At 37.2% G+C, this 25,908-nt stretch overlaps 1 protein-coding gene and 2 long non-coding RNA genes across 3 annotated transcripts; 2 read left to right on the top strand and 1 right to left on the bottom strand.

The window, feature by feature from the left end:
• Positions 1-6,546: 6,546 nt before the first annotated feature.
• LOC105044826 (uncharacterized) lies at positions 6,547-10,148 on the top strand. Its single transcript, XR_831964.3, has 2 exons — positions 6,547-6,795; positions 9,913-10,148. It is a non-coding gene; the product is annotated as an uncharacterized lncRNA (long non-coding RNA).
• A 774-nt stretch (positions 10,149-10,922) lies between these two features.
• LOC105044825 (uncharacterized) lies at positions 10,923-12,322 on the bottom strand. Its single transcript, XR_831963.3, has 3 exons — positions 12,158-12,322; positions 11,942-12,006; positions 10,923-11,835 (listed from the first exon to the last, which is right to left on the bottom strand). It is a non-coding gene; the product is annotated as an uncharacterized lncRNA (long non-coding RNA).
• Positions 12,323-19,557: 7,235 nt separating this feature from the next.
• LOC105044824 (probably inactive leucine-rich repeat receptor-like protein kinase At3g28040) lies at positions 19,558-23,521 on the top strand. Its single transcript, NM_001303580.1, is given in 5 exon segments — positions 19,558-19,785; positions 19,887-21,105; positions 21,178-21,367; positions 21,684-22,984; positions 22,987-23,521. Coding segments are annotated over 4 exon segments (2,814 nt in total). The 5' UTR covers positions 19,558-19,785; positions 19,887-19,919; the 3' UTR covers positions 23,124-23,521.
• The last annotated feature ends 2,387 nt before the right edge of the window (positions 23,522-25,908 follow it).

The raw sequence follows: 25,908 nt of genomic DNA, 5'->3' as shown, positions 1-25,908 counted from the left end.
ACTTCATATGAGATATGATATGTTCCTTAATATGCTTTACAAAATTTTTTATCTTATTCTGGAGGTATGCCCTAAAAATTGCTGCATGTATTTTGAATTAGATACCGTCAAAATCTGTTACTAGCACTCCATATGAGATATGGAAAGAGGCAGGTTGCCCAACTTATATGAAAAAAGTTGATATACATAAGTTTTATACTAGATCAGATTTATATAAATTTATAGGTTATCCTAAGAGTAGTATGTGATACTACTTCTACCATCCTACAAGATAAAGGTGTTTTGTCAGTAGGCATGTCACCTTATGGGAAAAAAAATTCTAAGAAGAGGACAGTGGGAGGATAATTGAACTTGAGAAGTTCAAGACTTATGAACTATCCTATCGTAACTTGTGGAGTATCCACAAGTTGATCTTCGATCAGATGTGCCCATTGATGAGGCACAACCATGAAACATACCTTCTCATCGAAGGTCAATCTAAGTATATAATGTACCACTTAAAATATGAGTTTGTCATTGAGAATGATGATACACCATACATCATTGTGAATGATATTTTTTTTGATCTATTCGGAGATTGTCATGAGTAGAGACTCTGATAGATGTATGATATCCGAAATAAACTCTCTGTACATCAACCAAGTATAGACTATGGTTGAAGCACCTATGGATATGATCCAACAGGCTGCTAACAGGAATATCAATCTAGATTTTTACTTGCTATTACCACACATTATCTAGAGGGTTTGTCTCTAATTGGAGGGCAAATCCATTTATGAATTATAGCAAGCATTAAGGCGTTGGTACTTCTATTTTTGATGAGATAGTCCAAATATTTAACTTTATCAAATATAGATGAACTGTGTGTGTGTGTGAAGATAAATGAAAGTCTCACTAACTTCTTATGCATGTGGAAGACATACAGCATATTGAAAAGGTAGTCCCGATATTGCACTCGGTCAATGACATATTTTTCATAGAAGATTATCATTGAAAAGAATTAGGTGTAGCATCCAATAATTTGATATCTATAGTGATAGATCTAAGTGAATGCTAGGCTTGTCCCAATCTAGGTATATGAATTTTATGTTGAAGATGTTCAACATAAATGGGTGTAAAAGTGTTTACTTACCTATATATTCAATGTACCAAGCCTGATATGGATTATGCCTTGTGCATAATCATTGATTTCAAGCAGATCCATGATAGAATTTTTTGAAAACTATGAAAAATATTCTCAAAGTACTTGAGAAGTACTAGAAGAATAATGAATTGAAAATATTTCAAATAGCAAACTGTGTTTGACTCAGTTAAATACTGTTAGTAAAGATTGCTAAAGAAAGTCACTTGATGAAAGAGTTCATCACTAAGTTGGCTGTGGTCTCACTAGGAACCCATGCACATCCTATGATATTTTTACCTCATTTATGATTTGATTATAAAATGAGTTCATATTAAGAACAGTATAATAGATCAGTTCACTGAGCCTTAACATAGCAGCAGTGTGTTCGCCACCCTGATTGCATGGACATCAGGTACAAGGGCAATTAGCTTTAGTGCAAGTGGGAGATTGAAAGAATAGTATTCTACAAGTCAATCACATAGGTAATGCGAAGAAATTTTTTTATATTTTTTTCTACTCATTTGCATGACATTAGTTATTTTATTCATGAGGTATTGTGTTTTATCATTTGCTACATCATATTTTTTATGATTATGATAAACCCCATAGATTAGGATAATATTTTTTGGATCATGATGAGATCATATCAGTGAGACTTAAAATCTTGATAGTCTCAATCTAAAATATTTTCAGTTATTGGATCATCGAGTCAGAGATCGATAATGTTGGTAAGACTGGTACATCCTATGTATGTTCGATGGAGAGAATGGTTGATCTTATAATTATTTGTGTGGTGAGACTAATACAAAGATGTAGATACTCATTAGAGAATGAGTTCACTGAACTAATCAGCAGGAAGAATATTTGATGGAGCCTTACAGCATGTTGACAGATGATTCTCCAGTGGAAGTGGTGCATGTGATCTTTTGACCTGAGATCACTATGGTACCTTATGTATATGAATCTTTACTTTAGTTTATTTCCTAGCATACCGCTTTGAGATGTGTGTAGGATATTCTGGGTATGGTGAAATGTGCAAGGAGATTGTGAGTGGTCAATAAGGAATCGGTCACTCTTTGTAGGAGGAGAGAACATCCTATGTAATCTCATAGGATGATGACTCTAAGAGTCTCTGACCAGAGCAGAGATAAACAGTAGAAAAAATTTTTATTGGTTCATCAATCGAGTCATCACCATCAGATCGAGATATATATGAATAGGTATTTGGGCTTGACATAATTCTATGCCCATGGTCTGTTTGGAATGTTGTGTGATCGAAAGATCGAATTACATGGTAACTCATCACGGAAGGATAATTTTGATATTTTTATCAAATTTTAAATCTTTCGGATAGTCATGACACATTGCTAGACGTTAATCTTGACTTGTAGACTCATTAGAATTAAAAAAATTTAATTCAAGAATCAATTAGGAAGAGTCCTAGTTGATTAGGATTCTTGAGCTTACCTAATCCAATCGGATTAGGATTATGTCAAGGGTCTGGATCCACTACTAGTTAGATTTGGAACCCAATGGGTCACACACGATTATGGTCTTAGTCCAATCTATTTGAATTTATTGTAAATCCAATGGGTTAATTAAATTAATTGCGCATGAATTAACCCAAGTTTTCAATTGGGTTCTGTGCAAAGATGTTTGTGCTAACTCTTGACTTGTTGTCTTGACCTAATGTGATTAGATTTAACCATCTAATTGTTAGATGGCTGATCTGATTTATATGAAAGAGTTTCATATGGAATCAACCTTCTCCAAGCCAAAACCATATGCAAGAAAAAGATGCGTCACATTTATTTTAGGTGTTTAATAAGAGGAGTCCTTCTTTCATACTCCTCTTAATTTTTTTACCATGTTTTACATGTCTCTTTGTTTTGTGCGCCATCAGATGGTGCCTTGAGATATGTGGGTGTGGAAGAGAAAGAAGAGTCCTTCTTTAGCAAGAAATTCATATGCCAAATTAAATGGGATGCCACATCCTTTTGTGCATTGAATTTGGCAGAATCCTTAATGTTATGGACTCTTAGTTTCATGCCTATTTCTTTTCCCATGCGCCATAAGATGGTTCCTTGATTTTTCAATGCAAAGGAGGAGTCCTTTTGCTAATTAAACTCTTCTTATTCTATGCCATTCCCTTTGGTTTCCATGCAAAATGTTTATTCTTTACCGTGTAAGGGATATGGGACATCAAGAGTGGGTGCCCCTTGAAAACTTGTGTGGCGCCACTTCATACCTTATATAAGGGGTGCCCCAAAAAGGATAAAAGCTAATCCAAGAGAGCTTTAGGCATAGGACTAGATGAGAAAAAGATAGAAAAAATTTGAAGTGAAAAAGACAAAGAAAAGGGAGAGAAAAATGGGAAGGAAGGGAAGTGAAAATGGAAAGCATGTGATGCTTGTCCTAAAAATCAGATTGTTCAAGTGTTGAACATTTAATCTGATTTTGTATGATGAGCTCATTTGAAAAATAGTTTCTAGAGTGATCCTGACGGAAGTCTCGAAGGCATACAAGCGGTGGTGCAATTTGTTCTTGCGAAGGACGATCGGTAATGAACTTGTGAAGAAGGCTGCAGCACTACTTCAAATTGAGAAGGCCCTGATCAGTCCCATATAGATCATCGTTGGAGGGCTTCTACTTTGGAGTCCTATGGAGATCTCAAAATTATCAGATCGTCATCTTCATATTGGTATATGACATTTGATCTCTTTTTGTTATTCATGCTTATGTTATTTGATTGCAATCATCAAAGTGTTCCTAGGACTTTTATATTCCAGTAGTCTAGTTTAATTGTTAAACTTGTTTTCAATACTTGAATACATATAAAAATTTTTAAAATTTATATTTCACTGCATCACCAAAATTCAACAATTACGTCAGTTTCTAACCGACCTGGTTGCTGATACACAGGCATGGCACCTAGTTCATTTTCTTATATCAATTATTCCACATCGATTTCTTACCAACGTGCCACTACATCTACGTACAGTTATCTGACAGCTGTCATATAGCTCAATCGTAATTATCTTTCAATTGTATTCCAGCTCATCTGCCACGTGGGCAGCCGCCCATGATCTCTGCACAGTTGACCATTCTGTTACAACAATCTAATGGCCTAGTAGATTTCTAACAGCCTAACAGATTTCCAACGATCTAACAGCCTAACAGATCTCTAACAGCCTAATAGATCTCTAACGACCTAACAGTCTTTTCTTAAGGCCAAAGCAAGCTCCCTTTATAAAAGGGACAAGGTGCTCTCCAGAAGGTAAGTCCAAACTAAGTCTGAGTGAACAGAGATAAAACTCTGTTAAAATTTTTACTGAGAAATCAGAGTTCTCTCTATTTAGAGTTCATTCTACTTCTCTCCATTCACAAACTCTCACTCTTGCTTTCTACTTCTCCATTTTTACTATCTATTCTCAAAGCTCCGACTGACTTAAGCATCGGAGAGTCTTAAACCAGAGGGTACCCCACAGTTTTGGGATTTTGCAAGTTTTGCCCATGGTTCGCATCGACCTAGCATTCAGCTCTCCAACTCTGTTCAGCACCAGTCTCACCTCCAGAGCCTTGCAGCAATAGATTGGTACTAGAGGAAGGACATCACCCTCAATGGACTGTAAGGCTCTTTTCATCTAAACACCACTCTGTGGGAGTATACAGACACGGTCTGTGGAGTATACAGATTTTCTTTTGACTGGGAGGGCTATGTTGTGGTGTAGAAGAAAGAATATCATTAGTCCCATATTGGTTGGAGTCAAAGAGGAATTTAGTTTATATAGGAAGGGATTATCTTTTCTATGTGTGGTGTCTTTTAAGGGGCACAACCGTATGATCCAAAAATGGCTTATATACCCCCTGGGCTATGGGCTGTAGGCCAAAACAGACAATGCCTCACACACTGAGCTATGAGCCCTTGACTACAATAATATACAATATAGTAAAGATCTTGCATGACTAGGATCTCCGCTTGGTGCGGTTTAGAAGATCTCTATCCCCTTCACCTTTCTGTTATTATAAGGAGAACGACTTCACTTGTTTTAATATAATTTTTAGATGGTAGAAGCACACATCGTTCTCTATTTTTTTTTCCAACATTGGAGATCTTATCCATGACTAATATTTTTTTTCCACGGACATATGACTTCTGTTCCCATGAGATGCTCATTTTCTTTTCTCATATTATTTGCTGATTTTACGTATAGTTCCCCTTTTTCAAGAAGCTCTCTTTCACCCCTCGGATAGCGCAGTTGGAACGTGCCGCATGTTCCAACCATGCGACTAAGGTTCGAGGCTTGCATGCGGCCAATTAAATGCAAGCACAAAATAATTCTGTGAGGGATCGATGATTGCAGCCTTGGTATAGGGTGTGGAATCGATTTCTGATCCTTCTGACTCCTGAGGGACGTTGGAGGTGATGTACTCATCTGACTCAGGATCTTCTCTCGGGAGTAGTGGAGAGAAGATTGTACTTATTACTCTTCAAATCGAACATTCATTCAGGAGGATGGGAGCCCTCATGGTCACGCTCAGAAGAGATTGCTATGCCGATCGCCCCCTCACCCTATTTTTTTGTACCAAAAAAAAAGTAGCTCTTTTTCAAAAAGAAAAAAAAATGATCCACGTCTTCATATTTCTGTTCATCATGACTCTTAGTCTTTATAATTATGTGCACAATGCATGCAAAAATCTAACAATTTAATAATAAAGTCCTTATAACCTAATCTATACTCTGTTGATCTAGAATAATCATCAACCAAATCAGATAATCATAATAAAAAAATTAATAAAATAAAAACTAAGGTGAAAGTGATATGAATATTATCCGTTCAGATTCATTTTCATATCCGAATCAATTCGGATATGGACAGAAATTTAAAGATCCGACTAATATCCGTATCCGTATTCATATCCATCAAAAAAAAAGAAAATGAATATAGATAGACAACTATTTGATCCATATCCGAATATCCAAATTTATATGTAACTTTATATAATTTTATATAATATTTATTAATTTTTAAGAGAAATATACGATCATATAAACATGTTGTTAACTTAATTTATTATATATTTAGTAATATTTTTGATTTTATAGTTATAAAATTTAAATATCTAAGTTATATCCATAAATATATCCATATTTCTAATATCCGAATTGTATCCATATCCATTTAAAATAAATATAGATATAAATTTTTATATCCGAATAATATTTATATTTATATTCATTAGATAAAATAAATATAGATATAAATATATTGATATATGATCTGTATTTGATTCGGTTCCAATCTTAATAAAAATTAAAATAATAAATTTGTCGGTATATGTTTCAATTGGATTAGGGGAAAACCTAACCCAAATCCATGGCCAACTAGCTTATGGTGCTTGGGCTGGGTCTCGTCAGATCCGATCCAAATCCTACCCGCTTACGCCCTCATAGCTCGCGCCCCATGCTTTGCGACTTCTACCGCAGGCGAGGTTAAGGCTTCTTTGGGGCTTTCGTGGGGTTGGTGAGAAAAATAGCGATGGCATCTCCGGCGACTAGTTCGGGGCTCTTCAAGTTCTTGCAGCCGCGCCTCCGCCCTCAATCGACGGACATCGTTTCCGCCGCCACCTGGGGAGTCGCCGCCACCGCCTCCGCCGTCTGGCTCATTCAGGTTAAGAGATTTCTCTACCTTTCCCCCCATCATTTCTTTTTGTAAGATCTATTGCTTCCATGCAAGAATTTTCTATATTCGTCGGTTCTTGGCTTCTTTCCATTTTCCTCAGATTCTGTCTTCTGTGATTCCTGATCTGTTTCTATCATCAAGATTGTGGCTGTATGGTTGTCGTCGTGTTTGTGTGTATGATCGTGGTGAAATATTTTTACTAGGCTTGTTTCTGATCATCCTCTTTTCATTCACCGATTATTTGTTTTTAATTCATTGGATGTGGATGTCGCAGTGATTTCTTATCGTTTTCTTGTCTCCGTGGTGATTATGTGTTGTTTTTATAAGAAATTATCTGCTAATCCCTTAGTTAAGGAATCCTTTGCTTTTCTTTTCTTTTTTGATTTTGTAGATTAAAGTCTTATGATCTTTGAATGCATGAGTCGATCTTTATTGGTTGTTGAAACTATTCATATTATATGATTTCCACTTGAAGAATGACTACTGATTGTGAATCTTCAGATGCAGTTGGGAAACATGTGTTATTGATATTGCTTTGACCTTCTCCACCAAGAATTGTAATATATCTTTACATTATAACAGCTCATTGATGTTGAACTCATGGTAGTTAAACTATGACTTGGTATATGGATGGGACTTATTGAATGGTATTATTATAATTTGGACCTACTTAGGATTGATGGCTAAAATATGCATGAATGATTGCTTTTCTTGTCTTAGGTATATCACATATACAATTAATTGTAAGGATTCTCGAAGATATGTACAGTAGGATTTGAAGGACAGATAAAGTGGACATAGACTTCTTGATATGGTGTGCTTGTTGGCTTGTTGAATGCCCATGAGAATTGTGGGAAGGTTTTTAATACAAAATAGCTGCAGTTATAGTTGAAATACCAACAAGTACAAAAGTCATGGCCATTGTTGCTTGAAATAGAAATGGAAATTTAAATGAGTTTAGAGATGTCAATCATCAATGAAGAAAATTTTAAGATTCTTTAGCACCTCAGAAATGTCTGCATAACATGTGCCTTTTTTTTTTTTTTTGCTTGTACTTTTCCAAATGCTAAACAATTTTTAAGTCAGACATGATAGCTCATGTGGAGTTGATCATGAGTTGCTTCTGCAAAATGCATGATCCATGAAATATGTGTTATTTCATGCTTATTAGTAAGCCTTGCATCAACTGGACCCGGAATACATTACTGATACAAAATTTATACAAGAATTCTTTTTATCGAGTTTAACAATAGATCATAATATTTTCATTTGCACAACACGTGTATATTGTTGATTGAGTAGACAATTAGGATATTATTTTCTAATAGTACATTTGCATATATTTATTGAAACAAGGGAAGGTAAACATATATATGATTCTATGAGGTCAAGATTCTGACTCCAGGATGGAAATGTGTAATGCTATCTTTTGATAATTCCAACACATTTGCTAAAGTTTTTTATTTGTGAATATTATATTTGATTTTCTAACAAGTTATTATTGGGGATCTGTTTGGTTATTGTGGCTAAAACCTAATCATGTAAGATTTGCATTTCCATGTAAATTTCTAAGGTGAATGTGTTATAAAACTTTGAAATATACTTATTCGAGCAGGTACCTTGAGAAAAACAGGAATTGTGCCCACAACAAGGGCGATAAGGATTCTGATATGATGATATAAACATGTATCAGAAGACTGAGGTCTAACAATTGATAAATGTGTGACTCAAACTTGTCTTTGTATTCAAGTATTTCCATTGGAATGTGCTTAGAGGATGTTCACCATTGTACAGTTGTGAGTCCTAAAAGAAATATCAACTGGATGAAAGGAAGTCTAATGATGCATAGAGTTGAATACACCAAGGAAGCTTAGTACACTGGAGGAGATTGTAGGTCTTTATTAACAATTATTGTGATCATGATCGGCTGATTGCAGTACTACTGTCATGATCATGTGCCAAGAGATTTCTGCAACCTCAAGAATTTGACAAGATAAGGTTGTGACAGCAAACAGAAATTTTAATTAACTAGTCATCATAACAATAAATGACAACACTACCCATCTATGCAGAATTGGTCTTGCGATTCCTTTGCCACTTGTTCCTGACAAGGTCTAGATCTTGACAAAATGTGTTCCTACATACTTTGTTCCATGTAAAGATTTTTAAAGTATTGCAATGATGGATAAAATTATAGAACAGAGTCAGTACTGTTACCTGATTGCTTACTAACACATTTGTGTTGTCTTCAGAATGGTTTGCTATCTTATGTTACTCTTTCTCTGCCAATTGGTTCTTGTTTCATAATAAATACAAATTATTCACTGGATAGATGGGTTTCATGCAAAAAGCAAGGTTGCATTAAATGAATGGCCCATTGTGTTATTTGGTAGTAATAATAATTTTACATAGCAGCTTGTTATGTGCTGTTATTGTCTTTCACTACTCGTTTTAACTGATACGTATTCAATTTCATACAGCAATCCCTCTCTCTCTCTCTGTGTGTACACGCACGCATATATATATATATATATCTTCATTAATTCTGTTTTGTATTAGGTGATTGAACATAAAATAATTTCTTGCCTTTTCCCTTATCAACTTGGCGCAGACATTGTCGGTCAATCAATTTTTTACCATCACCATATGCTCTTTGACACCTTATTGATGTCTGCATGAATGTCGTACCTCATCTTATTAGTGCAATACACGTAGCTATTCACATTGTATAGATATAAACCTGTATACTAGTAGATGCCAGTACAGCTACCTTGCCAACAATGATCCATTGTGAAGCAGGTGTGTCAAATATGGTGACATCAGATACTTTAGTGGTGTTAGAAGGATAATTTACATGTGATGAGTGCTAATGGGATAGCAGACCTTACCATTTATTGGGTTGGACAAAAGAATGCGCAGTGTGTGGGCAGCTATTTCTGTTCACTTTCTTGCTCACTCATGACATTCTTGCATGTTATTCCTCCTGTATTCCGGCTGTGCCTGTAAAAAACTGAGAAATGAATTGTTTGTTATTTTTCTTCTGACCAATCATGCATCATCTTCTTGTGATGCAGCATTCTCTGAAAGTTAAATTATTTTTTGCAGCCTTTTGATTGGTTGAAGCAGCTGCTATTTGAGAAACCAGAGGAGTAAATTCAGTTTTGGCATTCACTACGGGAAATTTGGGACCCTAGTAAAGATGTCCATTTTATGTTTCAGTTTCTTTGAGAAGGAAATCAAATGCCAGGATGGCCTGAATAAAAATAACGTTCTGTTTGTAGAGCTTCTGTGATGACAGTGACTCTGTTTTTAATGGATTAATGTTCCATATTTTTGAACAATCTCCTGTTTATAAGTTCCAGACTCTGTGCTGAAAGGGTAATGGTTGATTTATGCATCTGTTATTTGCTGTCAGCTTGATCTTATCTAAGCAAATTATTGCCTGGCACGTATCATAAGTCTTGAAGGTAACCAAACATGCTGACCATCCTAGCAGAAAGCAGTATTTGTAAACTAATTTACTGCAATTGGAGTAGATGTGGCAGGGGGTGGGATGGGTTCTGGTTCTTAGGTTATTCTTTTAGAAAGTTACAAGCATTCTGCATGTGGCGAGGATAACAAATTTTTTATAGTTAATTTTTTGATAATAGTAACGTATTCATTTGTGTTTTTAATTCATGAATCTCTTTGATTACAGAAATAGTTATAATCAAAAAGAATTTTGGATAACTGAAGCATCCAATTAAAGAAAGTAAAATAGAAAAATTTTATTACGGTAGAATTCTAGAGTAAACTTTTTTTTTTTCCATGGTGAGATCAGGGAAGAATAGTTCAATCAATTTGAAATTCAGGATGTGACGTATTCATTTTCTAAATAATTTTTATTGAATTTTTCTGAATTTTGCAGAGGATGGAGCTTACTATCTTATGGTTCAAAACATAGAAGATGGATAACATTTTTTTTAAAAAAAACTTTTATATTATATATATATATATATATATATATTATCAGGTGGGCATATGGTTATCTTTGTTTCACAAGTTGAGCTGAAACACCTGGTAAGGCTGACCGGCAAACAATATATTTTGGATTTTGGATCGGATTTTCAGTCAAGTTCAAGAACATTTGGAAGTTGGTCAGACCTAAATAGGGCTTGCACAAATTTCTGCTTTGGGTCTAACATCGAACAGTGATACATAATGTTGAACAGTACTGAACTTTGCTTTCTCCCATGCTAGGCTCGAGCCACATGTATAACTTTCACACTTAACCTGCTGCAGGAGTGTCTTGATAACCTGGCACGACCTAAAATGCATGTCCAAGCCTTCAAATTTTCACAAGACCCATGTCATCCTCCAATCCTCTTGGTAGCGGTGAGAATCTTCTCCAGCTCCAGATTGAACTAAAGAGATACTATCCTGAGTCACTATTCATCGTAGTATGAAACATTTGATGATGGAGCAGACCATGGTCTCTCTCTCTCAAACACACAGACTAAAAAATTAATATTAAAAAAAAATTATAAAGCTAGATAAGTAGACTGGAAGACAAATTGAGTGCCGAATTTATCTTTCAGGAGCTAACGGGATCATGTTCAAACCCAAGCGACTCAAATGTACACTTGAAGAACTAACACAAAGTGCTTAAAGTTCACGTTGCAACAAAAGTCTTCTGGGTACAAGCTTAGAGAACATTGTCACACCAACCATTTCCCATTAGCCCACGAATTAGCACAAATTTTAAGAAAGCACCAAAACATTATAATCATGTTCAAGGATGGCTTGCCAGAGGAATCAAATCAACGGAAATGGCCGTGATGGTGGTGGTGATGGTGATGTCCGTACTCCTCCAATCCTAAGCATCGCAAGAAGGGGTAGCTGGCAGCATAGATGCATCTCCCGAACCCTCTAATAATAGAAGAAACCAGAAAGCAAGGGCAGCAAAGGCAGGCCATAAAGGGATCATCATATGGGCTATGGCCTCCATGGTGATGGTGGTGGTGGTGGGGAGGGTGAGGTCCCATGATCCTGAAATTTAACCAATATCGCATTAGAAAGAAAAAGATGACCAAAATTCCAAATCATATATACATATAAAACTTCGTCTTTGAGGTGGTAGATAGGAGATAAGAACCTCGCTCTAAATCCCAATTCAAATATCCTTCAGGACAGATATAAAAGCGTTGAGGATTGCAGTATCTGGAACAAAGGCATAATTGATATTGAATATCAGGAACCCAAGTCATAAACTCAAACAAGCTGTTAATAGGAAGGAGGGGGCCAAAAAATATAGAAGAAAGAAAACTCTTTCATCTACGGAATAACGAGAATGCCTGTAAGATGAGCATACCTTGTACCAGAGGGCCTGGGGGTTTTTGGAGAAGGCAGTCACAAATCCAAAATAACAAGGAGGCCCTGTATACGATTCAACCAACCTTCAGCCATTCTCTCTACTCCGGGAGTACAAAAGAAAAAGAAAAATGGGAAGGAAACCAATGAAGCCTAAGAAAGATGGGATGCCTTTTCTTCTTATTATAAACCGAGGATAGCTTAGCCGAGCTGGTTCGTGTAAATGAAACGCCTTTTGCGCGTTTTACGTTGTTGCTAGTTGCGTTGTATAACGGTTACCTAAATATAACAGCTATTGTTTGTCAGTTATATCATACTACAGAAATTGTTAGGTAAGGCCACTGCTCACTTCCCATTGTTCATTTTTGAAAAAAAAAATTTAAAAACAAAATAATGACAACACCAATTCAGGTTATGAAGTTTTGTTGCGTAACATAGGCATGATTGAATACATGCTATAACCTATCAATGCCCTGTCTAAATGGCCAATAATGACCATCATAATAGCTTTTATATTTTAGAAAATTCAAGAGTGAGTTAACTGGGTTGGTGAGGAGTAGGTGGATTTAGTTCAAATTAGAAGCGATCGAAATCAGAATCGAAATAGAATTTGAATATTAAAAAAGAGTAGAAATCAGATTTGGAGGATCGAGACATTTCGCTCTCCATCAGAATCAGAATGAAAATGAGACTTCATCCAATCAAACAGTTAGAATGAGAATTATTAATTTTAATTTCTATATCAGAATCTAACTCACTTCAATCAAACATATCCTTTTGTTATAATAATAATTTGATAAAAAATTAATTAATTTATAGAGGGAGTCATGCTTGCGCCATCCTTTTCTTCATAACATTAAAAAAAAAAAACTAAGAGAGTGAGCGACCAAAGCTTTACAAATAAACAAAGTTACAGAGTTGCTTTATTAAATTAAAAATTTTAAAAAATTAAAAAATATCTCTTCAACTTTAATTAATCTCAAAATATTTTTGATTTTAAAAAATTTCAAATGAATCCTCTAAATTTCAAATTATTTCAAAATTTTGAAATAATTTGTAAATTAGGAGGATTCATTTGAAATTTTTTAAAACCAGACATATTTTCAGATTGGCCCAAAATTTAGAAGGTATTTTCATACCTTTTTTATTTTTTTTTAATTCTATGTGGCATGAGAGAGGATTTATGAAGCTCTTAAGAGTTAGCGTGAAATACGGGAGGTGATTGAGTACTAAATTGCCGACTCCGCATTGGGTGCGCTTGATGGGCACCACAAAACATTTCCACTGCGTCCAACTTCTCCACCAAAGATGTAACCGAAAGGATCACGCCAACTAAAAGCTGAGGAACGTCGGAGTGTTTCAAGAACCAAAAGACCAACCTCCGCTGCGGTTTCTCCGCGCCAGTCGCTGCCCGAATTGTCAGCGTTTCACCCGGAATCGTTCACAGCAAAACCACGCTCATCAATCATGCAGTCTCCTCAAATTTTTCACTGGTGTTGCGGTACAAGGCGTCCATAAACGCCATCAACCCACTGTACGTGATCGGATCATTTGGATGGAGGAGATCACCAGCTTTGAAACCTTTAGATGCGTCCATCCAAGCAATGCCATGGCTAGCGATCATAGAGAGTACTCCCAACACACTCAACAGACAGAGAAAAGAAACCATCAGGAAATTGTTCTTTGAAACTTGCAATAGCGTGATGTTTTATTTCTTTGTTATCTAAAGTTTTAAGAGAACTGCCATAGGGTCTCTTTGTGTGCATGCATTGTGTGCACATGGACAATTCTCTTGTTAAGTGATAAAAAAGTCTTCCACAAGCTGTAGGGTTTTTTTTTATCAATCACGGATGGTTGGCTTATTATAAAGTAGCCAAATCAGCATTTGGGGGCGCGTAAATAATGAGTGCCCAAGCATTTCCTGAGGTTCCAATAGCATCGTCGTCACCTGTTTTTCTTTTCCTTCTTTTGTTTCATATGGAAAGGGGAGGCAAGCGAAACGAGATTCTTGGGGTATGTGAGTAACGAGCAAAATGATTCATTCCTGAATAATGGATTACTCTGGAACCATCCAATAATTGACGATTGAATTTCATCTGATTAAATTGTTACTATTGTTAACACACAGAGTCCAATTCTCATAAAAGTGAAGGAGCCGGCTTTCCAAGTTAGTGAAAAAGATTTGATAGTTTTATCAAGTCATTTTGGATTAAATCCAAACTTCACCAAAGGTTCGAGGGATCAGCGGTATAAGGGGGTGTTTAGTTCGCAACTGAAATCAAAATAGGAATGAAAAATCGGAATGGCTTGGAATCGGAATCGGAATGATCAAATCTCCTAAAGCATTTGGTAAATTGAATCTATAGAAAAGAGTAGGGATTGAGTTCTATATAGATTGAGCCATTCCCATTCCATCTCGGAATTGAAATCGGAATGGAACTCCTCCCAACTAAATGGTTGGAATGGGAGTCATCCATTTCAATTTTGATTTTAGACCCCCATTCTCTTCAACCAAACACCACCTAATATTAGAAGAAGACTATCTCCATCGCCTAGCTCATTGCCTAGAAATCTTTTCTGAGAAAAGGTAGCAAACAATCCAACCAACTCAGGTTCATTTGGAGCTTGATTTGAAAAAAAAAAAAAAAAAAAATTATATCAGGTTTGAAGCTAAATGAATTAAGCTTGCACCAGCAATCTAGACTTGAAATTAATTTGAAATTGAGCTAAAAATAGAAGCAATGGTGTTGTTGAAGAAGATTCACTCTGAGAATAATCTACCGAATATGATGATTAAAACTATTCCAAGGGAGGAGCTTCAGCTTTGCACAAAACTCACGAGCAGTGACTCCAAATAAGAGGTATAATGACCTTCCCCATGCGCTAGATAGGGAGCTTGTTAGGGTGCATGGTATGCGCCATCAGGTCCAACCCATGTGGTCAAAAAATTAGATTGAGAGCCATCAATTGATCCAGTGAAGTAACCTCTATATTTGTATCCGATCAGTATATATACAACTCAAGTTCTTGGGCATTGTACTTGAGAAGTTCTCGTTATAATCATGATTTATTTATAGTGGATTTTATTTTGGAGTTGCCCCATGATTTTTTCCTTCATTAAAAAAAAAAATTATATAAATTTTGATATTAGTTTATTATCAAATTTTTTATTTATTTATATTTATAAATGTAGCCTTTCAAGGCAGACTTACTCTCCTTATGATTAGTTCTTTGGGCAATTTGATTGACTAGCATCCAACTCTCTGTGAATCAGGACTCTGAAACAGAGGTAACCTTGTTCCCAGGCTATCCCCCGTGAAGACCTCTCCTTTTTTTTTTTTTTGTTAGAATAAGGAGCAGAGCTTTATTATGTTAAAAGTATTATTACATCCAAAACATTAAAAGACCAACCTACAGGTTGAGAGATCAAAACAGAAAAGGGGGCACTGTAAATACATCTTAACACAGGCAAATGTTTGTAAGCCAAACGAAATGAATACAACAGAACAGTTGGGTGGGAGAGAAGTATGGAGAGTCTTGAGACCCCAATGCCAACAAGCAAGTAATAAAGTAGACCTGCATCGATGGAGAGTTTTATATGCATTTATGTGAAGACCTCTCCTTTGCCGGATCTTCGCAGCCCTTGAGTTCCGTGGATGCCTTCGTCATGAACAAAAGTCTTTACTTATTTGCAAACAAAAATCATTTATGGCATCAAAAAAAGGAGCATAGGATGGATTCTCAATTTATCATATTTTTATAATAAAAATCAAAAACCTCTACAATAGAATCGGCCATCCTATAATTAAAAATTATTACATTTTTTTCCTTCTCATTGTTAGAATATATTTTTTATTGATATATACTCCATGATCAAATGATATACATCAGTAAATTAATCATTAAATTAGTCAATATATATTTCTAAATAAATGATATACAGTTTATAAAATATGAAATTCATCGGTACATAGTATCGTATCATTGTTGAATATATATCAAAAAGTTTACGGTGTATATAAGAAAGTCGACAAGTATGCATCACTTGACGATATAGTATGTACTATTGAACATGGTGTTTCAAAAATTATTATTAATTTATTTAAAGCTGCATATTAAATTATTAAATTAGTAATTTACTAAATACATATATATCATCTAGTTATATGCTATATGCTAATGAACACTATATTCTAAAAATTATGTATTGGTTTATCTATATGCGTGTATTAATTGCTATATGATTTATTTGCTTGATTTGTATTATCTGAATATATAGTATATATCGCTGAAAGATATATTTTCAAAATTTAAAAAAAATGAAGATGTTAAATCGATACACAATTTATAAAATATAGAATTCATCCGTACATAGTATAGTATCATTGTTGAATATTAATCAAAAAAATTTGCGATGTACATAAAAAAATCGATAAGTATGTATCACTTAGCGATATAATATGTACTATTGAACACGATGTTTCAAAAATTATCTATTAATTTATGTAAAGCTATATATTAAATTATTAAATTATAATTTATTAAATGCATATGTATCATCTAGCCATATACTATATGTGAAAAATACTATATTTCAAAATTATATATTAATTTATCTGTATGTGTGTATTAACTTGCTATATAATTTATTTACTTGATTTTATTATTGAATGTATAGTATATATCTTGAAAGATATATTTTAAATATATAAAAAAATAAAAATATTATATATATTTTTTTAAATTATGAGATTAATAATTTTATTAATAAATAAAATTTTTAATTTTTATATTTTATTTTAAGATAGATTCAGTCCGTTCATATTTTTTTTTACGATGCCCGTCCCGTATCTATCAGTTAATGGCAGGGGAGATAGTTAAAGCTGTGAAGTTGGGGGGGGGGGGGGGGGGGGGCGGGCGGCGGCGGCGGGTTTAGCACATTTATCTTCAGCAAAAAAATAGAAAAAAAAAAAAAGAAAAAGAAAGTCAGTGCATTTATTACGGAAGGCCAGCTGGATTTAAACGCGACCCAGACGTAATAAACATATCCCATTCGACGTAGGACTGCTCCCATCATTCCATGTCGCTCATTAACCGTTCGCCTACCAAACACCACCAACCTCAATTAAAAGCAAGGTACTTTTGTCACCCAAAAAAAAAAAAAAAAAAAAGCAAGGTACTTTTACCCTACGATTGGTTCTAAAATAATTCTCATCAGATGGGATACCCGTATATAATATCTTCTATAACTAAAGGTGCAAGCAAACAGCAGACTCGGCACCAGCATGTGATGCTTACGCGGTAGATCTCCTTCTCCACCTAGTCGTCCATTGTATCATTAAATGCCATATTTAATGATATCTATTTCAGATGCTTTACGTTTAAAAAGCGAAGATGAACAATTGTGGGTGGGGTAGTGTTGGTAAAACAGTAAGCTGGCCAGAGACAGCCTCACTTGCCTTTAAATTTAGTCAGAAGCCATGCTCCTCATACTTGCAGTTCATGAAATACTCGCAGGTCTTCATCACCCGCTTTAACTCTTTCACCCTCATCTATTACGGAACAATAGATCAATTGTAATTCAATTATATGAGATCATATGAACAGTTTTTACAATGTTTAAATCTCAATAATTGCAATCAATTTTTTTTGGTGGAATCAAATTTGTTTATATCTCTAATGTCTTTCGACTCAAAAACTCGAAATATGAGGAATGCACATGGATACCATTAACTGTATTCACATATATTTTAATATAATTATATTTTTTTTTTGGGTATGCACTATATAAATATAGTTTTTTGTATATTTACTGTTCTAAAATCTTCCTACATATAAAGAGAGATTGTTTTTGCTTCTCTCCGGATGAGAGGCTATCTATTTTTTTCGAATTCAAAATCAACAATCATATATTCGAATTGAGAATCTATACAACTAATCATGATTTATATCATTAAAAATATCTAAGATAAAAAAAATCATTTGTTTTCTGGTCTCTAACCTATCATCAAATAGATACAAATATGGATGGTTATATATTTTCTTATGATCTAAGTATTAAAACTGTTAATTTTTAATTTATATATATTTAACATATATAGATCATGATCAAGAAGATGAATTCTTAATTTAAATACTTCATTGTGTACTTTAAATGGAGTCAAAGATGTATGGGTTAGAAACTCAAAACATGTGATTTTGGCATTTTAGGCATATTAAAAGGATAGACCATGATCAATGATAAATCTTCGATTATACTTGATTGTTGATTCTAGACTTGAGCTGAGTGGATATTCTATTCTCTCAAGACGAGCTTACTTATTTCTATATGTATGTATTTATGTATGTTTGTGTCCATCCTTTAAGTCATCTTGTTTCTGTAATTATACCCATCTTGTTAAATTTCCAACTGATGATTTTAATTAGTAAATTTTTAAGCATGAAATGACAATATTATCTTTTTGCACTAGTATTCTAATAAAAATTTTAACTTTTAGATTATATCACAAAGAGTTTCATTTGTTTATAGTTTGTAGAAGTATTAATGCAAAAGATCATTAATTAACTCTACATCTAAAATAGTTATAAAATAATTATTTATTAACCCCATGGGATAAAAAACTCAACAAAAAAATATTATTATAGAAATAAAATGTTTTAAAATATATAAAAAATTTATTTTTGAAATATAAATATATAATAAACTGCACTTTGAAAGGTGTATTTATATTTCTAGAAAAATTAATATAGATATATACTAATATCTTCCAAATTATGATGTTAAAAAGGATACAAAGTCCAACATGACAAACCCTGTGTACATGATAGAATATAATTTAACTTCAAAACTCATGCTTTTAGATTTTAGGCTCAGTCAGGTGTATCCGCCCCTCTTTCTCCCATTAGCTATTATCTAACTCATCATTCTCAGTCCATGGAATAAAGCTGAAAATATATTTAACAGAACCAAACAATATTAGCAACTATAATCATCAGGCACTACCATTAAAAGTAGTTGCGAATATAATAAAAAAATAGAAAAAGTGGATATATCCAGCTCACGTCCCCATCAATTCAGCTGTACGTCAGGGCCAACTCTGTTCTTAACCGCTCGCTTATACGACAGTGGTTAGATTACTGCCGGGATTTCGTAAACGAAACTGACGCTTAGCTGCACCTGATTACCAGTCACCCACGTTCGCACCCTATCATATAGACCCAGAGGGTTTTAAGTTTCGGTCTGATGCAGGAGGGCCGAAGGTACCCTTGTCTCCACGTCGGACAACATTGACTCAATCTTACCGCCACGTGTACGAACCCTGAAATAAAGAGGTGGGCCGCTCCCGGTTAGGAGTAATAAAGCATCCGTTAGCTTTCGGACAAGAAGCCCAGTGCCCCCCTCCCCGCTTCTCTCTCTCAAGTTGAAGTGGCCAAAAGATTCCTGTTTTCCGGCAATGGGACGTTTTCCAGCGAGTTCTTCCCTCCTGTCCAGCGAACTTGAACTCCGACCCCCCCACCTACCTTTCCACTGGTAAACAGGGCTGCCGTCCTCCGGTCCTCGCCGGATTCCGGCGATATAGACTCCCATATTTCGCCTTTTAAGTCTCCCTCCGCTCTCTGGTTCCTCTGGTAAAAATCCCTCCTTTCCCTCTAACTCTCCTGCTTTTCTGCTCCTTCTAGCCCTTAAAACTCATTTCTTTCTTTCTCTCTCTTTTTGTGGGGTTTAAAAGATCAAACTTGGAGAAGAACGGAGTCTATCAGAGATGATGAGTCTGCTACTCCGAATCTTTTATTTCGTCATCTTCCTTCCTTTCTTGGCGGAGTCAAGGAATCCGGCGTTAAACGACGACGTACTCGGCCTGATCGTCTTCAAGGCCGACCTCCGAGACCCCGATTCCAAGCTCGTCTCATGGAACGAGGACGACGACGACCCCTGCTGCTGGACCGGCATCAAGTGCGACCCCAAGACCAACCGCGTCACCGAGCTCTCTTTGAATGGCTTCTCTCTCTCCGGAAAGATCGGCCGTGGCCTCCTCCAGCTCCAATCGCTCCGGACACTGTCCCTCTCCAAGAATAACTTCTCTGGGACCCTTAGCTCTGACCTTCTCCGGCTCGAGAGCCTTCGTAATCTCGACCTCAGTGAGAACAAGCTCTCCGGACCCATCCCGGATGACTTCTTTGGGCAATGCAGGTCCATTAGAGCCATCTCCCTGGCGAAAAATGCCTTCTTTGGGGCGATCCCATCTAATGTCGGCTTTTGCTCGACGCTTGCAGCTCTGAACCTCTCCTCGAACCGGCTCTCTGGTTCTTTGCCGTGGGGACTCTGGTCTTTGAATGCTCTCAGATCGCTTGACCTCTCTGATAATACTCTGGTTGGCGAGATTCCAGTAGGAATTAGTAAAATGTACAATCTGAGGTCGATCAGCTTGCACGGGAACCGGCTCTCCGGCCATTTACCGGACGACATTGGAGACTGTTTGCTGTTGAAATCGCTCGATCTTGCTGGGAACTCGCTGTCTGGAAGCCTTCCAGAATCAATGCGGAAGCTCTCGACATGCAGTTATTTGAGCTTGAGCTCGAATTTCTTCTCCGGGGAAGTTCCGACATGGATTGGAGAAATGAAAAGCTTAGAGACTCTGGATTTGTCTCGCAACGGGTTCTTCGGCCAGCTTCCTGGTTCATTAGGCGATTTGCAGCTCCTGAAAGCGTTGAAGCTTTCGAGAAATGGCTTCACGGGGAGCTTCCCAGAATCACTATGTTCTTGCAAAAGCCTGGTGGATGTGGATTTGAGTCAGAACTCGCTCACGGGTAAGCTTCCATTATGGGTGTTTGAATCGGGTTTGCAGCAGGTTCTAGTTTCGGAGAACAAACTGAATGGATCAATCGTAATCCCTTCAAGCTCTGCTTCAAACCTCCAAGTTTTAGTTCTATCCAGCAATGCCTTCTCTGGTAAAATTCCGCCACCAGTTTCGAATGTTCGAAGTTTGCAGTTCTTGAACCTCTCCTGGAATTCTTTTTCAGGCTCTATACCAGAAGGTCTTGGGAAGTTGAAGTCTTTGGAAGTCCTTGATCTAAGTGGGAACCGGCTGAATGGGAGCATCCCGTTAGAGATTGGAGGGGCAGTGTCTCTGAAGGAGCTAAGGTTGGAAAAGAACTCCCTTAAAGGAGCAATTCCAACCCAGATTGGAAATTGCGCTTCCCTCACATCCTTGTAAGATTTTTCTCCTCTCTTATTTTTCTTTTCCCCTCAGTTTATTTAGTTCCATTTGTTTGGAGATATAGTTATATAGATTGTTTTTTCTTCTTCTTTTGGAGAGTCTTGAAACCTGCCATCAACTATTAATATGGCCATGGTCCTGCTGTTTGAAATCTCCCACAAAACCTTTTTTTTGGCTTTGATTCATACTAACAAGTGCTATGTTTCAGATGTCTGAAGGTCTTTTCTGTAAGTATCTATGTTGTTAGCTGATATAGAGTCATTGTGCAAGAGGTTTCATGGTTTCTTTTGTTTGGATTTTGACATACAGGGATCTCTCACAGAACAACCTCACAGGCCCAATTCCCCCAACCTTAGCCAACCTCACCAATCTCCAAATCATCAATTTCTCTCGTAACAGACTCACAGGAACCATTCCAAAGCAGCTTTCTAATCTCCCCCACCTCCTCTCCTTCAACATCGCTCATAACGTCCTCTCTGGAGACATCCCTTCAGGAAGCTTCTTTAACACCATTCCTCCTTCCTCCCTGTCTGATAACCCTGGCCTCTGTGGCTCCATTGTCAACCGGTCTTGCCCCGGCGTCCTCCCCAAGCCCATTGTTCTCAACCCAGAGAACTCTTCACCCAACTCCTCATCAGGCTCCACATTCTCCCCTGCTGGCCTTCACCACAAGAAGATAATCCTCAGCGTCTCCACTCTCATTGCCATCGGAGCTGCTGCCATAATTGCCCTTGGTGTCATCACCATTACCGTCCTCAACTTCCGAGCTCGTGCGTCTGCTTCCCAATCTGCTGCTGCTTTGGCCCTCTCAGATGATTTCCTCAGCCAGTCTCCCACCACTGATGCGAACTCGGGCAAGCTCATCATGTTTGCTGGAGGTGACCCTGAATTCAGTGCTGGTGCCCATGCACTCCTCAACAAGGACTGCGAGCTGGGTCGTGGAGGCTTTGGTGCAGTCTATAAGACCATGCTCCGAAATGGCCGGCCCGTGGCCATCAAGAAGCTCACTGTTTCAAGCTTGGTGAAATCCCAGGAGGATTTCGAGAGGGAGGTAAAGAAGCTAGGAAAGGTGCAGCACCCTAATCTCGTGGCACTTGAAGGCTATTATTGGACTCCATCCCTCCAGCTTCTCATATACGAGTTTGTTTCTGGTGGGAGCTTATACAAACACCTCCATGAAAGCTCTGCCTCAAATGCACTCTCATGGCAAGAAAGGTTTGATATAATTCTTGGCACTGCAAAGAGTTTGGCGCACCTGCATCGGCTCGACATAATTCACTACAATCTGAAATCTGCCAACATTCTGCTTGATGGCTCCGGAGAGCCAAAGACAGGAGACTACGGGTTGGCGAAGCTGCTACCAATGCTGGACCATTACGTTTTGAGTAGCAAAATACAGAGTGCTCTTGGTTACATGGCACCAGAATTTGCATGCAGGACAGTGAAAATAACTGAGAAGTGTGATGTGTATGCATTCGGAGTGCTGGTGTTGGAGATCATGGCAGGAAAAAGACCTCTTGAGTACATGGAGGATGATGTGGTGGTGCTGTGTGACATGGTGAGGGGAGCACTGGAGGAAGGGAAGGTAGCTGAGTGTGTGGATGGGAGACTATGTGGGAAGTTCCCCATAGAGGAGGCCATTGCAGTGATGAAGCTGGGTTTGATTTGCACGTCGCAGGTTCCATCGAATCGGCCAGACATGGGGGAGGTGGTGAACATCCTGGAACTTATCAGATGCCCTCAGGATAGCCAAGAAGAGGAGTTGGGTTGACTTCTGGCCTTGAATCTCCTTTCGCATTTTTAGGTCCATGACATGATTGCTGAGAGAAGGATATGGGATTTCTGGTGAAGTGGAATCAGGTATTCTATTTAACAAGAAGAATAGAGTTGGAGGAGAAGGATATCAGGTCAATGTATTATAGTTGTGGACAAGGAATCATTGTCTTGTTTACGGTTGTTTAGTGTTTTGAGGGTGGGGGATATTCTCCTTTTCTTCTCACTAATACACCTGTGCTGCTTGTTGCCGGATTCCCTTTCACCGGGTTCGACAATTGTAAGACCCTTCTTGAAAAACTTGTTATTAGGTATCCCATATTATTTGATGTGCTTTCCTTTACTTTTTAGCACATATTTGCGTGATCGATTAATTGAGGGTGGTTTAATTTCTGGGATGATACAAACCTCTATCACCTCCAAAAGGCTGAATGAACTTCCCTTGTTGGGGTGATGATCAAAGCTAAGAATATGTAAAGAAACTTAGCTAGGCTAGCTTCCCGTGGCACCTGTTTTCAGAACTTGCTCTGCTCTATCATGAGATTTTTCTCGCTCCTGCTACTGCTTCTTGCCATCCCTGGACTTGCAGTTGCTCCTACACTAGCCATTGGTTTCATGTCTGGCTCTAATGAATATTAGCGAGTTTGCAGGACACATTTGATTATCTTTTACTATAGTATCCAATGGATTATATTTCATAGAGTTTATGACCCTATTCAGGTGCTTTGTGGCAATCTCACTCACGGTCATCTTTTTTGGATCAGCAAGTTGGATGCATCACACATTTCCTCCGTGAATATAGAAACGTTATGCAGACTGATCCAACTTTGGTTACACCACTTTCAACCTCGAACAAAATAGTTTAGGCACCAGCAATGAAGCTAACTAAATTTAACCCCACCAACTTTCCAAAGCCATCTCGATGACTTATTTGAACTTGTCTTTGACAATACATATCCAGATGGAAACGAATTGCTCACTAAAGTCTTCCCAAAGATTAAAACTAGTTGCTCACCAATCCTGGACAACTGAACTTGTCCTTTTATGGCCTGTTATCAGAAAAACAAAAATATAAGTGCAGCTGTCAGCTAGTCCCTCTCCACATATCATTCTTGGTGCCTTCATGTGCCTAGAGTATCATGATCTTTTTTTTATTATTTTTCTGTCCTCTGAACCGAGAAAGCTTATATTGTATAATTTGGAGCAGCACTACTTATTTAAACAACAACCAACCTTTTTAAAAAACAAAAGTCAAAAGTGAAAGACCTTAGCTAAGATTCTATTCACTCATGCAGTAGTAGACAAAGGGTAAGATATCGATAAACAAATAAAGGTATATGGGAGTGGTAGAGAGAATCATTCAGGATCATGATGTCGGAATAGTTGCACTATTTTCTATCATAACCCATCTCATCCACCTGTCGAAGTGAGATACAGCACATGAAGAAGAAGTAAATGTTCTTTAGATGAGTCAGAGAGCTTGTACTCAATTTTAGATATTTGGAAGAAGCCTTACTTCCTTTTTTGTACCGAAACAGATGCGGCATACATGTAGTTCAAGATATGTGTCTGATCTTCTCAACAACGTAATCTGGGAGTCCCTCTGAGTTCTCTTTTGCGATCTCTTGCAGGCATCTATTAATATAGAATAGACTCCTCCATCAGGCTTTCCTTACAAGTGCATCCTCGCTCCAGTACAAAGTGGGTCTCCCGTCGTTATATCTTTGAATAAATTGGGGAGCTCCCTCGTGCTTTGCACCAAGCATGTAGCTCGGTTAAGAATGGACCACCAAAATCTTCTGCATGCATGGAGCTTTATCTTCGGTCAGTGAATCTTTTTTCTTTACCTGTGATCTCTTGTGTGATTTTGGAGTAATAGCAGGTATTTCAACACTCGCGCAGGGGTTGCACTGTGGTCCCTTGTATTCTTTCAAACCGGCTTAGGGTTAATCCACTGCCATGAAACACATATTTCTCTGTGCAAGGAGTCAGCTAAAGTGTCCAACTGCAGGACTTGAAAAGTAGCAGATTACTCGTGGTGTTTGTTGTATCCGTATGTATTAGTATGGTTGCTGGCTTCGAGAGGGGCTTAAAGTAATGATCCTGGCATCAAACAAGCCACATGTGGTCCAAATAAGCTTTTGTTAGGGCTGCTGTAGAAATGTTCTCCTCTCTCTTTTACCATGGGAAATGACAAAAGGCAGCTTTGGCAACTTACTTTTGTTTACTTTAACGAAGTGGAGATGCTACCCATGGACTCACACTTTTTGAATTTAAGCATGGCGGGACGCATCACTGAAATACTAGAGCTGAAAGACTGAAGTTTTCTTAGCATAAGTGTCATTATAGGATACATAGATTTGCTACTAGAGAGGTAGCTTCTTCAGAATGAATGTCCAAAAATAAATACAGAGGATAATTCTACCATCCTATTTTCTCAAGACCTGGCTGCTCGTTGGTTCTAGGTGCACCGCTTGGTTACTGAAGTGTAAAGTAAATGACAGAGAAGCAGGACAAACTCACATATATCGAAGGCACCGTTTTGGCCTTTTTTAAATGAATTGATTTGATTCCAGCACAATGAATAGATTTGATTCTAGCACCAAGTTGGGCACCAGGATGTACGATAAGTTCAGATTGTGGAGTCACAGCCTTTTCCCTTTTCCCTTCAAAATTGAAGCGTCCATTAGTGTGGAGGGTCTACCTGTCTGTACCAAACATTAATGCTCAATTTAATCCTTTCACCCTCTCGAAATCATTT

The sequence above is a fragment of the Elaeis guineensis genome, chromosome 5 (assembly GCF_000442705.2).
Source record: "Elaeis guineensis isolate ETL-2024a chromosome 5, EG11, whole genome shotgun sequence".
NCBI classification, from domain to species: Eukaryota; Viridiplantae; Streptophyta; class Magnoliopsida; order Arecales; family Arecaceae; genus Elaeis; species Elaeis guineensis.
Note: the sequence above shows the minus strand (reverse complement) of the source record. Positions and strands in the feature narration are given on the sequence as shown.